We start from the raw sequence: 16,886 nt of genomic DNA on the forward strand, positions 1-16,886 counted from the left end.
CAGTTTTTCAGTCTGCATTTCTAGTTGACATACCACAGGCATTTTAACTTCAATATGCTTGAGTGCATGTTCCCTTTCTTCCTTTAATTCAGGTCTCTATTAAAATGTCACCTTTCTAGAAAGGACTTTCCTGGTGACTCTATCATAAATATTACCCACACTCTTCCCAGTCTGTGTTACTTTTTGTGTTATTTTTACCTATGTCAACTAAGATATTACACATCTATCTATGATCTAGACATAGATATAGACACACACCTACAGATTTACTAGGATGTTAACTTCAACAGAACAGGGACATTTTTCCACTGCTGTATACCCAGCACTTAGTAAATGCTTGACTGATAGCAAATACTCAAATATTCTTTAAGGAATAAATGAATATGTGCAAAATTAACATGTTATCATTTCAGGGCTTAACTTAATTTTTATTTATTTTTTAATTCCTTATTTATGTATTCATTTTTGTAATGGAGTAGATTGTACATATCTGTGGGTACAGAGTTGAATATCAATACCTGTGTGCAATATATGATGGTGGTCAAATCAGGATAATTAGTATACTCAACATTATACAACTTTATCAAGGTAGTCTATGTCCATTTGAAACAATCAAATATTTTCCCAAGGCTTATAATGAAAAAAAAAGTAAAACCTTCTCCAGCTCTTCTCCCAAGTTTCACTGACTGAAGATTTTTACTTTCCAACATTTCTTTTGTTATTTTTTTTGTATTTTATTATTATTTTTTTCTTCCAAATTTTATTTTATTTTGTCAATATACAATGTGGTTGATTATTGTGGCCCATTACCGAAACTTTCCTCCCACCTCCCTCTTCCCCCACCTCCCAACAACCTCCTTTCTGTTTGCTTGTCGTATCAACTTCAAGGAATTGTAATTGTTGTGTCTTCTTTCCTCCCCCCCCCCAGTTTTTTTGTGTATTTATTTATTTTTAGCTCCCACAAATAAGTGAGAAATGTTATATTTCTTTTTCTGTGCCTGACTCGTTTCACTTAATATAATTCTCTCTAGGTCCATCCATATTGTTGCAAATGGCAGTATTTCATTCTTTTTTACAGCAGAGTAGTATTCCATTGTGTAGATATACCACATTTTCCATATCCACTGATCTGATGATGGACATTTGGGCTGGTTCCAACTCTTAGCTATTGTAAAGAGTGCTGCAATGAACATTGGGGAACAGGTATACCTTCGACTTGATGATTTCCATTCCTCTGGGTATATTCCCAGCAGTGGGATAGCTGGGTCATATGGTAGATCTATCTGCAATTGTTTGAGGAACCTCCATACCATTTTCCATAGATGCTGCACTATTTAGCAGTCCCACCAACAATGTATGAGAGTTCCTTTTTCTCCACAACCTCTCCAGCATTTATCATTTACAGTCTTTTGGATATTAGCCATCCTAACCGGGGTGAGATAGTATCTCAGTGTGGTTTTGATTTGCATTTCGGATGCTGAGTGATGTTGAGCATTTTTTCATATGTCTGTTGGCCATTCGTATATCTTCCTTTGAGAAATGCCTATTTAGTTCTTTTGCCCATTTTTTAATAGGGTTACTTTTTTTTTCTTGTAATGTTTCAGTTCCTTGTATATTCTGGATATTAAACCTTTGTCAGATGTATATTTTGCAAATATTTTCTCCTACTCTGTTGATGTCTTTTAACTCTGTTAATTGTTTCTTTTCCTGTGCAGAAGCTTTTTAGTTTGATATAATCCCATTTGTTTATTTTTCCTTTGGTTGCCCATGCTTTTGGGTTCATATTCATGAAGTCTGTGTCCAGTCCTACTTCCTGAAGTGTTCCTCCTATGTTTTTTTTAAGAAGTTTTATTGTTTCAGGGTGTATATTTAATCCTTTAATCCATTTTGAGTTGATTTTAGTATATGGTGAGAGGTATGGATCTAGTTTCATTCTCCTGCATATGGATATCCAGTTATCCCAGCACCATTTGCTGAAGAGGCAGTCCCTTCCCCAGTGGATAGGCTTGGTGCCTTTGTCAAAGATCAGATGGCTGTAGGTGTGTGGGTTGATTTCTGGATTCTCTATTCTATTCCATTAGTCAATGTGTCTGTTTTTATGCCAGTACCATGTTGTTTTGGTTATTATAACTTTGTAGTATAGTTTAAAGTCAGGTAGTGTTATACCTCCAGCTTTATTTTTTTTTTTTTGCTCAGCATTGCTATGGCTATGCATGGTCTTTTGTTATTCCATATAAATGTCTGGATAGTTTTTTCCATTTCTGACAAAAATGTCATTGGAATTTTGATGGAGATTACATGGAATTTGTTTATCACTTTGGGTAGTATGGACATTTTCACAATGTTGATTCTTCCAATCCTAGACCCTCTATAAGTTAGGTATAGATGGAAAGTATCTCAACATAATTAAAGCCATAATGATAAACCCACTGCCAATATCATCCTGAATGGGGAAAAGCTGAAAGCTTTTCCTTTAAGAACAGGAACTAGACAAGGATGCCCACTCTTTTGTTATTTTGTTCTGTGTTTATGGATAACCTGTTGTGCTGCTGTGCTTTGGATATTCGTATTTCTGATGGTTTTGAACATCCTGTTGCCATCTCTCTCCTGCTTCCTGGGTTTCATTTCACCCTCTGTTTTATTTTACTCCCTTCTTTTCTTACTGAGAACTGGGGCATCAGAGGGCAATTTTTTGGGCCTTTGCACATGTCAGTATAAATTTTTCTTTCCTCATAGCCTGGAAATTTGGTTCAAAAACCATTTATTTTTCCCTCAGAATTTGCAGTCATTTTTCTTACATTTTTATTGATGTGAAGAAGTCTAATGTCATTCATGTTCCTGATCCTTTGGGGTTTTTGTTTCTCTCTGGCATATTTTATCATCTTTTCTTTATATCTAGCACATGATGATGAGCCTATTTATGCTCGTATGTGTGTTTTCACTTATTACAATGGTGTAACATTGAGTCCTTTAGTCTGAAAACTCATAACTTTGATTCTGGAAAAGTGATCATTTTCTTTCTTTAATTTTTCCTATTCTTTCTATCTATAACTGCATTTGGTTTGATGTTAGATCTCCTAGAATAGTGGTTTGCACATTTAAGCATGCATCAGCATCACCTGGAGGAGATATTAAAACCAATTTGGAGGCCCTTCCTAGAGTTTCTGATAGTAGAATTTTTATTTATAACTATTTTTCAGATAATGCTGATGCTACCCATCCAGGGACCAAATTTTGGAAAACACTGTCCTAGACCAATTTTCTAATTGTTCTGTTTCATATCTTTCTTTTACATTCCTGGCTTTTGCACTTTCTGTTCCCTTTGCCTGGCCTGCCTTATCCCTAAATTCTAGTTGGATCACATCCTGTCTGGTTGGTTTACATTTCACTTTTTAGTGAGGTCTCCTATTTGAAATGGTACAACACACAGTCAGTGGCCACACAGACACACAGATATATTTTTCACTTCCACATCTTCATCCCTGCTGTCTCTTCAGAGCACTTCTAAAGTATTTTATAACTTACTTATTTATATATCATTTCTTGTATGGCTTCCTCACTGGGGTGTAAGTCCATAAGGGCAGGAAATTTGCTCTGTTCTGTTCTCTGCTGAATCTCCAATTCTTGGAATAGTACTTGAAAAATAGTGAACATTCAATAGTTACTTCTTAATGAAATTCTTTAACTTTACCGCCTAATATTCTTAGTACTTTTAAAATTAACTGAGTAATAATTTTAATTTCTGTCAACTCTTTTGTTCTCTAAGTGCAATTTTTTCTAGTATGCTGTTTTCATCATGAATGCAATATATTCATATTGGTTTTAGGGTTCAGTGCCTCACTTTGGCTCTCAGCCATGCCTAGCATTTTGCAGTCCAGATTTCTCCTGGCCTAATTTCTTAAGCTAGTTAGCATCTGAGGGAGTTTGGATGTGTTGTCCCCTCCAAAACTCATGTGGAAATCTGATCCTCAATGTGGCAGTGTTGGAAACTGATTGAGTCATGGGGGCAGATCCCTCATGAATGGATTAATGTTCTCCCTGAGGGAGGGGAGAGTAATGAGTGAGTTCTCACTCTGTTAGTTCCCGTGAGAGCTCATTGCTTTAAAAGACCCTGACACCTCCTCTCTCTCTTGTGTCCTCTCACCATGTGATCTGCTTGTACCTGCCAGCTGCCTATTGTTTTTCCGCCATGAGTAGAAGCAACTTGAGGCCCAGGCCAGATGCAGCTGTCCCAGAATCGTAAGCCAAATAAGCCTCTTTCCTTTATAAATTGCCGAGTCTCAGGTATTTCTGTTATAGCAACACAAAATGGACTAAAACAGCATGTCTTCTGTTGGGATAGGGTGGATTAATTCCCTGGCTATGGCATGATTTAGTTCTGTCTTCTCTTTCACCTCTTAGGCACCAGGCAGGTTAGAAACAGATGAAAATCAAAGTCTTGTCTCTAATCTGTTTACTTTGTGTAAGCCTTTTGGTAGGGATTATGACAGAATATTTCAGTTATTTATATGTTTGTATACTAGACTGTATGATCCTGGAATTTTAGCATCTGAACATTTAACCAGTGTCTTAGCTAAGTTTCTCCCAAAATTAGACCACAAGGCAGAGAGTTGTGTCCATGCACTTTATTAAGGGCATGCTCCCAGGAGAAATCCGTAAAGGAGTAGGAAAAACACAGCAGATAAGGGGAAGATATCAAGGAAAAAGTACACGGCAGGTGAAGCCCCAGCTTCAGCCTGATTCCCAGGCAACTCTGCATCATATTATACGTTGGATTATACCTCACTTGCAAGTAACAGAGCTGGGCTTTTGTACCTTTACACCAAGTCAGTCACACACTGGTTAAGGAACGTGGTGATTGGGGAGGGGTGTGGGAGGTGAACTCAGGTGCTTCTAGCTCTCAGTACTGACAAATGACTTCATTGCCCAAAGGGAATGCTCTGAAGGTCTTGAATGTGAATCATTAGCAGCAAAGCATATGGAAGCTGAAGGATGGGTCCCTAATTTCTTAAGCTAGTTAACACCTCTTCTGTTGGGATAGGATGGATTAATTCCCTGGCTATGGGAATTAATAACTTTCTAATAAAGTTCATCCCAGGAGAGTTGAGCAGGCACCAACTGTATCCATTAAACCCGAGGGCCTTCCCCTGCAAACAATCACTAAATAAAGGAATGGCAATCCCTCATAATTATAAAACACTTTGCAATTTACAGAGTTGTGTTTTCTTTTAAATCTCTTATTGCAATTGCTCCTTAGAATAATTTTACAAATAGAGAAGAGAAATACTATTATCCCTTTTTTTAAGAGTCAGATAACTCTGAAGTTGTTAGAAAAGTCTTCAGAGTCTATGCCTGGAGCTTGTTCTAGCATGCTGCATTGTATTTCAGAGTTTTATAAATATTGCATATAGGCATATAGAATGCATATAAATATGAATTCTTTAATCTGAGTGTCATGATGAATTTTATAATTTTTAAAAATACAGGAAATATAAGGAATAAACTAATTTTCAGCTTTAAAATTATTTTCCTTTACATCATGTAATATTATATGAGAAAAAGTTGGGTTAAGTAGCAAACTCCATATTAAGATGTCTTTTAATTTAATTCCCACCATTATTCAAGGCTTCTCCTGGTGTTTCATTACTCAGATGGTTTAATTAAAGCCAGTGTGAAAGAAGCATATTAAAAGGTTCCTGAAGCAATGCTAGAGGTTGATTCATTTAGAATATACTTGGAGTTCTTCCATAATTTTCCCATACGGAGCTATTTCCATGTAATATTTATGACTTATAACATTTCCGCTGAAGTATAAATATTCTTCCAAAAATATTGCCAGTAACTATTACAGTCTGTTATTGACACGTCATGTCCTTCCTTCTTCTAGTTCAAGAATCACTTACCCATAAAGTATCTGCCTTTACCTCCCTGCCCCTGCTAATACTAGACTGCCCACTAATAATGGATCTCTCAGTGAAATGATAAATTCAGAGAAGTGGAGAACAGGAATTCACCCCATGGAATTACTCTGAACTAAATAGCTCCTATTGTGTTAATTCTCCTTCTGTTACTTGAACTCTTTTTCCTTTCTGGATGATCTAAAACAGTGCTTTTCAAACCTGGTGGCACATTAAAATCACCTCGGGAGCTTTAAAATGTACAGATGTCTTGGTTCTGCCCCAGACCAATTAAATCAGACTAATAAACATTGGTAATAAGTTTAAGGTTCCCCATGTGATTCTATCATGCAACCAAGATTGAAAACACTGATCTAAAACAGAAGAAATGTGACAGGTCCATTGGTGTCAGGAATAGATTTGGCTGTCTCCCACATCTTGGTAGCAGGTTTTCAGTTCCTTTTAAGTTGAGAATTTCTCATTTACTTTGGTCTTTTATGTATACCTGATCAACCAACAACTTGATCTCGCAGTGGGCAAACTGAGTGCCTGATGATATCTTACCTAGGCCCCGGTAGCTGTTGTTTGTATAGTTTGAGCATATTAGAAAAAAGGAACTGTGTTTGAACATATTAAGAAAAAGAACCATTACAGTTTATAGCATCTGAGTACTAAGACTTCTCTTTGCCTGAGAGCAACTGAGGTTTATTTCTCCTCTGTGAGCTCATCAGAAAGGGAACAGCAAGTATATACTGTATTTTCAACTCATCCTTTGTATCTACCTTCCACGGTCCTCATGACCTGTTAACTCTGTTCCTTAGAATTTAGCACAAAGAATCACCTGCAATGCTTTTAGAAATATAATTCCCTGGCCCTACCCCTAAAGATTCTGATTTATTTCACTGAGGAATCTGCATTTTTACATTTTACCCTGCTCCCTGGGTAATTCTCAATCCACTAGTGAAGAAAGCCCATTTCAAAACAATGATACTCTAATTTCTGTAGTTGTTATTTTTTCAAGAAGGAAGGGAAGAATAAGGGATACCGTGGCTTTATTATTTTGTTCCCTTCCATTCTGTAAGTTAACACATGAAGAACATTCCATTTAATCATTTGGCATAAAGTGTACACATACACACACACACACACACACACACATCTAGTCTGTACATGTGAGAAGTGGTGAATGCATGACTCTCTTTGGTGTTATCCTTGGTAGTATATGACAAGAGCAAAAAGACTCTTGAGAAATTATATATATTTTGTGACTTTAATGATTATTTGCTATTTGTCTAGAATGTTTTCTAGAATAAAACCTCTGTAATTCAATTCTACTTGGTCTTGAACATTTCATGATATTGGACTTCTATTTAGGAGATATTAAGGTAGAGATTTTGTTACAATGTGTTAAAAAACATTTTATTTTTTGTATTGGTCAGGTAAGATAAGCACCCTCAATGACTATCATCAGGGTTATCTTAAAATTTAGTAAAATTGTAAATCCTGTATGTTTTATTTTTAAAGAATTAGTCTAGCTATAGCTTTATTGAATGGTGTATGTGGGTATTAAAAAAATGTTTGTCTTTTAAATTCTACATGCTATATGAATTTCATAATTAGAAAACAGAAAAATGTTGATTTGAAATTATAAACTGAAATGTACTATTGAAGTTTATAGTAACAACTAGAAATCATTTATATGCTTTGACTTTACAGATAATTATAATTATTAAGGTATTCATTAAATTGTACCTGTTGAAATCAACTTTATTCTTTTGAGCCTAATAAAATAACTTTAATTTTCTTTTCAGTAAAAATCTGTTAGTAAAATATTTAGATAATGTATGCCTTAAAAAATATTTGAATAACAGGAATTGTAAATGATGAAGTAATATATTTATATTTTCATATAGCATACAAATAATATAAATTAATAATTCTTCTGTTTAATTAGGGCTTGGGTTTGCATTTCTATCAAACTGTTCTATTATGCAACATTATAGTTCAAAAATAATTTAAGGATATGTGATGAAGTAAAGCCTGTGTCTCACAAATGGCCATTTTCAGTTTCTTGGCAGCACAGAAGTGGAGCAACCAAAAGGGACAGAAGTTGTGAGAGATGCTGTAAGAAAACTAAAGGTAGGAAAAGCCTTCAAATGAATGTCTAGTGTTTTGATCCTTTCATGTTGTCAGCAAACTGACGGAAATCAAAGCATGAATAGCTTTGCAGCATGTATAGCTTCACACTGTTAAAAATGGTCTATTGAATAAATATCACCAGATCAAGGACACATTATTAATAAATACGTACACACAACTAATTTTTTTCTGAATATGGCGTACTATTTGTATTTTTCTAAGGTGTAATTGCTCATACTCAACAAAAATATTTAATGCCGATATTTCATAAGTGTTGACACTTAGTAACTTGTCTTTGCTTGGACAATGTGCACTTATGCCTTAACTCAAAAATTGGTAATGGCATAACAACTATTTCAAATATTTAATATATCATATCCACCAGTTGAAAATGTGGCTTTAGAGTTCATTTCAAAGCAAAATTTTGCAGTGACACTGTATATTAAAGATTTCCCAATGGGCAAATCCAAGAGGATCTAGACATATTGATGAGCAGCCATGGGGGGCTAAGAGAGAAGAGGACATTTAACAAGCAGCCTGGTATAGTCATAATCGGCAAGTTTCCTGAAAAAAATCTTACACAAGATGCCACAAAGCCTGTTTTTCTAATTGCTTCCCATATCAAAGGACATTGTTTCACTGAGATTTTAAAATTTGAAAAAGTCCTTCAACAGAATTATCATCTTTAGTGTATTATAAAATCCACATACTGCTACTTTGTTTACACAATTAATTCTCTGTGTTATTCTCTATGGCTGCTCTCATAATTTTGGAGAAACAACCCTTCTCTATCTTTATTTGGTTTAGAGACAATCCAGTTACTCTACAGGAGAGTTAGGCCTCTGATTGTTCCAGGCAAAGTCATAGACATTAAAATGTATTCCTTTGCTTTGAGAATATCATATCAAGTGGAATTTACTCGGTGTTTTCATTGAGGAAAAGCTGAAGTGGTATAGCTTGTATTCTGGGTGAAGAAATAAAGATGGATAATATTTTTATCCATCCATTTTATATGTAAATATTTTACCTAATCCTTTAAAGTAAAAATGCCAAAAGGTCCCAAGATAGTGTCACTCACATTTGGAAAAAGAGTGGACAAGCCAGCCATTTCTTTCCACTACTCATGGGGTCATAATTCAGACTTAACCTTCATTTAGCCAATATTTTAAAGCACTGATAGAGGATTTAAAAGGCCTCAGTCTACGGACAACATTTAGAATAGGACTCTATTTAAATGTTTTTAAAATGTTGCAAATTCTGGACATGAGTCCAACTTCACTACAATCAGAATGTTTTATAAAAGAACAGTGATTTACACTTAATGTTTCTCTATACCTAGGTGATTCTTTATTCAGTCAACCCTAAATCCAGAGCCAAAACTATTCAATTACAAGAATGACTGGATAAAATAGAGAGAGATATTTGAAATCAGATGCTTTCTAAATAATTGCTAGGTTACATACATTTTTGTGGGATTTTATATGGGGTCTAGAAATGTACTCTGTTAATACAGGAATATAATTTAAAACAAGATAAAAACCATGTATTATAGTTTTAAATGCATACTTAATTTACAGTTGCTTTTGTCTTTCAAGTGTCTTCTGGAATAAATATGTATTTAATAAGCAATTTTTACTTTGCTAATTGCAGAATTTTGTATATCAGGAAAGAAGTATATCTAAGCCTGATTCACACACTGAGAATGAATAAAACAATACTTTTTATTTATTTTTATTTTTTTGTTTCTTTGAGGAAGGGGTCAGAGGCTACAATTCAAAGTACACCAGGAATTATACTCTGGTTTCTCTTCAGATCTTATAAATCTTTCCACTTTTACATGTATTTTAAAAACATCGACCCAGGCTCCTTTTCATTTTTTGTTGTCATGTAGAAATGGCCCGTAGGTGGTGCTGTGGCTCTACTAAAAGAAGAAGTTTGCTCCTTTACCATGAGTACGCAATCCCCATTTTAATTTTCTGCTTATTTTTCTTAGACATATGTATTCTGACTCCTTTTTTAAAATCTACTATACTTTAGTATTTGATCTTATTTATCACCGAAGATAACATTTTATTTATGTTTACTCCTTTTTTAAAAGTTTGCAGTATTAGTATATTAGCTTCTGACATTAAATAAGAACTCAGAAGGATTAAGAATAATACAAACTAACAGAAAACATAAACGATTTTTAATGATGTATTTTTCATGCTACTATGTTTAATGATGTCTGCTCGGTTTTCAAGAAAAATGTTTAAACTTTGGGTTTTTTATGTACTATTTTTCTGTCATTTTACAGAGATTTTATAGTTTATAATTTTTCTGTAATGTATTAATTTTTATGAGTATTGAATTTTTGCCTTCGGATTATATATTTTTCAAAACAACATTTTTAAATATTTTTTAATCATGTTCCACAATTTCTATTTCTTAATCATGTTTTAACCTGAGATTAAAGAAAACACAGTTTTTTTAAAAATGTAATAATTAAAAACACTTTTCAATTTCTATGTACTTAATAGGATTGTTATGGTAATGAATTTCATTTTTCATAGTGATTTATCTATTTTTTATTAAAACAACTAGTACAAATGTCAGAAGGCTCAATGTATTTCATAAACAATTTGTTTGTTATGTTCACACGTGAATAAGTTTTGGCATACAGATTCAAACATCAGTTTCCCTGGGACAAAACTAGGGGCAGCATTCTTGGGGCCCAGTTTTGGAGGAGAGACCCCTCACTCCAATGCAGATAAATTAAAATTACATGAAGTTACTTCAAGGAAATGTGGCCTTTTGGAACTAATGTCGAGTCCTGTTAAGTCTCAGCCTAGCAGTCAACCTCACTCTGTGTAGCATAACACTCTGCTTTGTCTTTACAACCAGTTATTTTGCTAATGAAATATTTAATTTAATTATATACAAACATAGCTGATTTTCCCACAGGATTATTAGGAATAATAATAACAAAATTAAAAATTTAAGTAGAAGAACCACAAAGAGGAATAGTAGCTCAGAAAAATAGGCACAAAGTAATAATTAAATAATTTCTTGACTAATAATAAAAATTCCTTTAGTAGTGTAATTGGATTTCACTTTTTAAAAAGTCATTTGAGAAATGGATAGAAATTTGTGTGATGATGAAATTGAAACTTAGTTGTGCTCCTTTTAACTTTTAACAATTCTACATAGCAGTGATATAAATTTAACTAAATACTTTATGTATTTCAAGTAATAATTCATCCTTCTCTATCATTTTAAACCAACCAATAAAAGCTTGGTTTTGTTTGTTGTATTCATACATTCCCCAGAATGCTCATGCTTTACACCCTTTGAATCATTTTGATTGGATTATTATATTCAAGTTTTAATAGTAGATCACTCTAGCTATATCTACCAAGAAATGAATCCACTGATGCAAAAATTGAAAGAAGTCTGCAAAAAGACTCTTCAAGCATTAACATTAAAGTAGTAAATAGGGAGAAAAAAGAATTTAAGATAGCTTGAGCAGCATGTGTTCAAAATATAAATTAGAAATATTTCAGAACATAATTAATAGGTCTGCCGATAGAAAAAGGGACTTAAAGGGGAGCATGCAAACTATGGAATACAATAAGCTTAAGTTTTAGGAAAAACATAGAGAGGCAGGAAGGAGAATATTAAACTCTCTTTAAAATGCACATTGAATAAATATAACCTCAGGCATAAGAGTTTTGCAACATGTGTTCAACAACCAGTATAATAAGCCTTGAAATGCTTGAAAATAGAACTGGCAATTTTGTTTTTTAAATGCAGAAAATATGCTGTGTAAAAGGAAAAGGTTATTTAGTGTATATCTGGAAAACTACATTGTAGACCGAGTTGTTACAAATCCATTTTATGACCAAGGTGCTTAACTTCTCTGGGACTTATTTTTCTCATCTTTGAAATAGGAAGATTGGATGACCTCTGAAGCTTCCTTGAACACAATTACTTCATCTTTATATGAAGCAGAGAGAAAGGTTTCAGAAATCTTAGATCAGATATTTTAGGCTTCTTTTTCTTTCTCTCATTCTCTCCGTTCCCTTTCCTCCCTCCCTCCCTGCTGCCCTCTCTCTCTTACTTCTAATCCCTCCTCTTTGTTTTTGCTACCTCCAGCTTCTACTTCCTTCCTTTCTTCATTTCTTCCATTCTTTCTTCCCTTCTCAACAGATAAGTTTAATATTAGTGGTGGTTTTGTGGTGGACATTTTGGAAAATATAAGGTTGCACAATGCTTGTCAGAGGTCACAGGAATGGCTGTGTCCAGATGTGGAAGGGGCCTCAGAAGCCACTGCTCTTTGTGTTTACGGAAAACAGCAGCACCTAGGAAGCAAGAGTGGATACTTCTGCAGCCAACAATGGGAGTTTCTTTGCTCAGATACATTTACAGAGATGGGGAGCAGCTGATTTATTTTGTAAGCCTTCGCATGTTAAAACCCCCAATTTGTTTAATGATGCCAATAGAAGTTTATGAAGGGAAAAGAAACAAAATTAATCCACATTCTGTGAGAAAGAGCTGGGATAATTTTTAAAGATCTGCATTGAAGCAAAACAAGTTTCTTAAAGACAAAAAAGAAAATTCTCTGGCACAAATTTGTTGAATCATGTGCACAGTATAAGACTGCTGGATACAGGAAAAAAAGAAAAAAACAAAATAGCAGCCTGCACTGACAGAGCAGGGCAGACAGCAAGCTAAAAAATTACACCACCCAAAATGGAATGAAACAAATGGTACCCCTTGGGATATGAAGGCAGACACTTCAAGGCATTTGTGTATGCATTAATTATGTTACTCTCCATGGCAGTGCAAAGCCATGAAAAGACAAAAAGGCTTTTAACCGCTCTCTGCTTCAGGGACTGAGCTATACCATGTGTACTCACATCTGCCCCAGATTAGAATGATATGTGTAATGCAACTAAATATGACACACAAGAGGACTGGAACCCCACCCTGCCTACATGTCATCTATTTTGAGTCAAGTTAGGATGATCTATATGCTGAAAAAATGTTATACTGAGAAATAACTTTTCTAAGCCCTAAAAGAGGGATAAGAAAACCTGTTTTTTTCCAATAGTTTTCTTTCCATTTCTTAAAAAGAAAGGGGAAGGGAGGGAGAAGAGAAGGAAAACAGAGAGAGTAGGGATGCAGATAAAATCAGGACACCCAATAAACTTTGAATTTCAAATAAATAATAACATTTTTTATTGTATGTATGAGGGTACTGCAAAAAGTTCATGGAAAGATTCGCATTAATCTTTTTTCCCATGAACTTTTTGAAGCACCTTCATATGTCCTAGATATCGCATTGGACTTACCAAATAGCATATATATGTTGTGTGTGTGTGTATAGCGTAAATATTCCAAAATAAAAGTTTAAAAAATAAATTCAGTGTTTAATATTTAAATTTAATTTTACACCACTAAATAGGCAATACTGGGAGAAAGGCAGAAACCGTCTACTAAGTGCATGACTATTCTGATTTTCTTTTTGATTTTATGACAGAACCTAATGAGCATTTACATATGCTCACTAATTCCTTGAGAAGGTACAATAAATACTACAATGAAAACACTGAAAAAATGTTTGTTTTCAAGATACTCACATTTTTAATAATTCGGAACTAAGTCTAGTTGTACCTGAGTCTTTTAGCTGGGATAATTACTTCAATCCTTAGCTTCAGTTTGGATATGGTAATCTGTCTGTTTTCATTCATTGATTTTGGTTAGATAGGACAGTGTACCAAACTAGGTAAAGATCAAAAAATAGCAAAGATGGCATATCCAGCAGCTGGTGAACTGTAAGTTCTCTAGAGATAATAAAAGAAAAAGATGCACAGAAAAATAAATTGACCTCTGTTTATCTTCCCAAAAAGATAAGCAGAGGTCAATTATCTGCTTATCTTCCCACAAAGATAAGCAGAGGTCAATTATCTTTTGTTTTCTCAATTATCTGTTAACAATACAATTTTTAAAATATTGTGAAAAAAGTGCATTTAAATCGTGTTTTTAAAAAGTCACGAAAATCAATCTGAACTATAATGGTAAATTGCTATGATTTCTAAATATTTTGAGACTATTTTCATAAAATACTTTGTAATGGGCAATAATTCATTTAATGAAAATTCTGACATTGAATACAAACTCTAAATCATATTTGTTTGTATTCATTCTTCACAGAAACAGAATTATAGTTTTGTGAATAATTTTTCATTTGTAGTTTGCAAGACATATCAAGAAATCTGAAGGCCAGAAAATTCCTAAAGTTGAATTGCAAATATCAATTTATGGAGTAAAAATTCTAGAACCCAAAACAAAGGTAAGGCTTATTTTTGAATGTCAGAAGCACTCTAATCTTTAATTAATTGCAATTATATTTCTATTTTAATAAATATTTAAAATTTGTTACCAATTTGAACTGTTTAGTTCTCAGTTAATGACAATTTAAAACTGTATCGTATTTTTAGGGGGTAAAGCAACTTTTGGAATTGCTTTCTGAGTGGTCTGTTTTTTCGCCTGTGTTTGAGATGTAATAATTTATGTTAAGTGTACAGTTGTCTCTTGGTATCCATGAGGGATTGGTTCCAGAAATCCTGCAGATGTCAAACTCTTGGGATGCTCAAGTCCCTTATATTGAATAGCGTAGTATTTGCATATAACCTACCCATATCCTCCCGTATACTTTAAATCATCTATAGATTATTTATAATACCTAAAACAATGTAAATGCTATATAAATAGTTGTTATACTATATTGTTTTTTATTTGCATTATTTTTTAATTGTCATTTTGTTATTCTTTATTGGTTTTTTTCCCGAATATTTTTGATTCATAGTTGGTTGAATCTGCAAATGCAGAACCTGCAGATACAGAAAGCTGAGTGTATTCAACATTGTTTAGAGTTTTATTTAGAAATTTTTCTTCATATGATGTGAAAGAAATGCAAACTGTGGTTCACTAAGTATGAAAGAAAACAAAAGCTGTATATTGTTTGTTAAAATGTTTTGCACTGACTTTCATTGCCTGTAGAAATCATCAGTGTGTTAGTTTTCTAGGGTTGCCATAACAAATACCATAGACTGGGTGGTTTAAGCAACAGAAATTCATTTTCTCACAGTTGTGGAGGCTGGAATCCCAAGGTCCAGAGGCCAGCAGGGTTAGTTTTCCCTGAGGCGCCTCTACTTGGCTTGCAGATAGCCTCCTTTTGCTGCCTCTTCTCACGGCCTTCCCTCTGTGCATGCACACTTCTGGTGTCTCTTTGTATGTCAAGTTGCCTCTTCTTATGAGGACACTGGTTAGATTGGATTAGGGACCACACTAATGGCCTCATTTTAACTTAATTACCCTTTTAAAGACCTTATCTCCTGTTAAAAGAAAAACCTTAGACAAATTAGATCTAGCAGAGTTTATTTGAGCAAAAAATGATTCATGAGTCAGGCAACACTCAGAAACAGAAGAGGATCAGAGAGCTCTGCCCAGCAGAGTAACAGCGAGCATTTACTGGGCACAGAAGCAAAGCAGAGAAATCACCTGACTGGCCACAGGTAGGTGTCTGTCTTATTTGGGCATGGTGTGATGAGCTGGCTTCCTGTGACTGGCTGAAACCCACCTGCTTTTGATGGGCTAAAACTCAGCTTTTTATTATACTCCTAAGTTTCAGTTTCTTTACATATAAAGTTAGATTACAGTTTGTTTTGTAGTAACTCAAAGTATGGAGAAAGCCTCAGGCTGATGGCCTCCTGCTTATTTAATTTAACACTCTAAATACAGTAACATTCTGAGGTACTGGGGATTAGGGCTTCAACATACGAATTTTGGGGAAATGTGATTCAGCCTGTAATACAAGTAAACTTAAGTTCTTTTATTTAAGGGCCTTTGTCCCCCACAAATATAATAAAATATTTTAAAACATAGCCTATTCTAGATTCAAATTTATTAGTATTTACTTGTAACGGACTAAATTGTTTCCTTCCAAAATTCCTATGTAGAAGCCCTAATCCCCAGTATGACTGTATTTGGAGATAGGGCCTTTAAAGAGGTAATTAAGGTTAAGTGAAACACTAAGGGAGGGGTCCTAATCCAATATGACTGGTGACCTTATAAGAAGAGGAAAAGACACCAGGGATGCACACACACAGAGGAAAGACCACAGACACAGCAAGAGGGCAGCTGTCTGCAAGCCAAGGAGAGAGACTCCAGAGAACTACAGAACTGGGGGAAAATAAATTTCTGTTGTTTAAGTCATCCAGTCGGTGGTATTTTGTTATGGCAGCCCTAGCAAACTAACATAGAACTTTATACACAATGCCGTAGAATTATTGTTTAGTAATGTTTGTAACACCATGATAGTCAATTTGGAAAAATTAACATGCAGCTCCAATTATTTTACAAACATATATTGTCAAAATTTTCTTCTAACACTGTAGCGTGCTTATTGACAAATTAGTTCAATTTAAAAACCAATAGGAATAATCCTATTCCTGCATTTCCTGGCCTATAAATAAATTGTGAATATGTTTTTCACAGGCCTACAAATTTTTACTAGTCTTGCAGGTGCCACTGATATCTTCATCTCTGTAAATATTGGTTCCCCAAAACATCTTGCTATTCAAAATGTGGTCTGTGAACCAGCAGCATCAGCATCTATTGGGTGCTTATAAGAAACATAGAAACTTAGGCCCTATTCCCAACCCAATGAATCCATATCTGCAAGTTAAAAAGAAATCCAGTGATTCATATGCATATTAAAGTTTGAGGGTCTCTGGTGTAGTATATAGTTTGATGGCTACATACAGTGGGGCTCATCTTCAAATTGAAGTCCATGGAATAGCTGCA

General features: G+C 34.3%; 1 protein-coding gene across 5 annotated transcripts in view; it reads left to right on the forward strand.

Annotated features, from left to right (window-relative positions):
• GULP1 (GULP PTB domain containing engulfment adaptor 1) overlaps positions 1–16,886 on the forward strand; it is a 282,987-nt gene that overhangs the window by 215,796 nt on the left and 50,305 nt on the right. For 4 of the 5 annotated variants that reach the window (XM_063101617.1, XM_063101641.1, XM_063101623.1 and 1 more), the window contains 2 exons: positions 7,965–8,036; positions 14,272–14,370. In XM_063101617.1, coding sequence (XP_062957687.1) covers positions 7,965–8,036; positions 14,272–14,370 — 171 coding nt within the window. The remainder of the gene's footprint in view (positions 1–7,964; positions 8,037–14,271; positions 14,371–16,886) is intronic. The other variant, XM_063101634.1, reaches the window with a different exon arrangement.

This window comes from Cynocephalus volans, chromosome 1 (assembly GCF_027409185.1).
Source record: "Cynocephalus volans isolate mCynVol1 chromosome 1, mCynVol1.pri, whole genome shotgun sequence".
In the NCBI taxonomy this organism is placed as follows: Eukaryota; Metazoa; Chordata; class Mammalia; order Dermoptera; family Cynocephalidae; genus Cynocephalus; species Cynocephalus volans.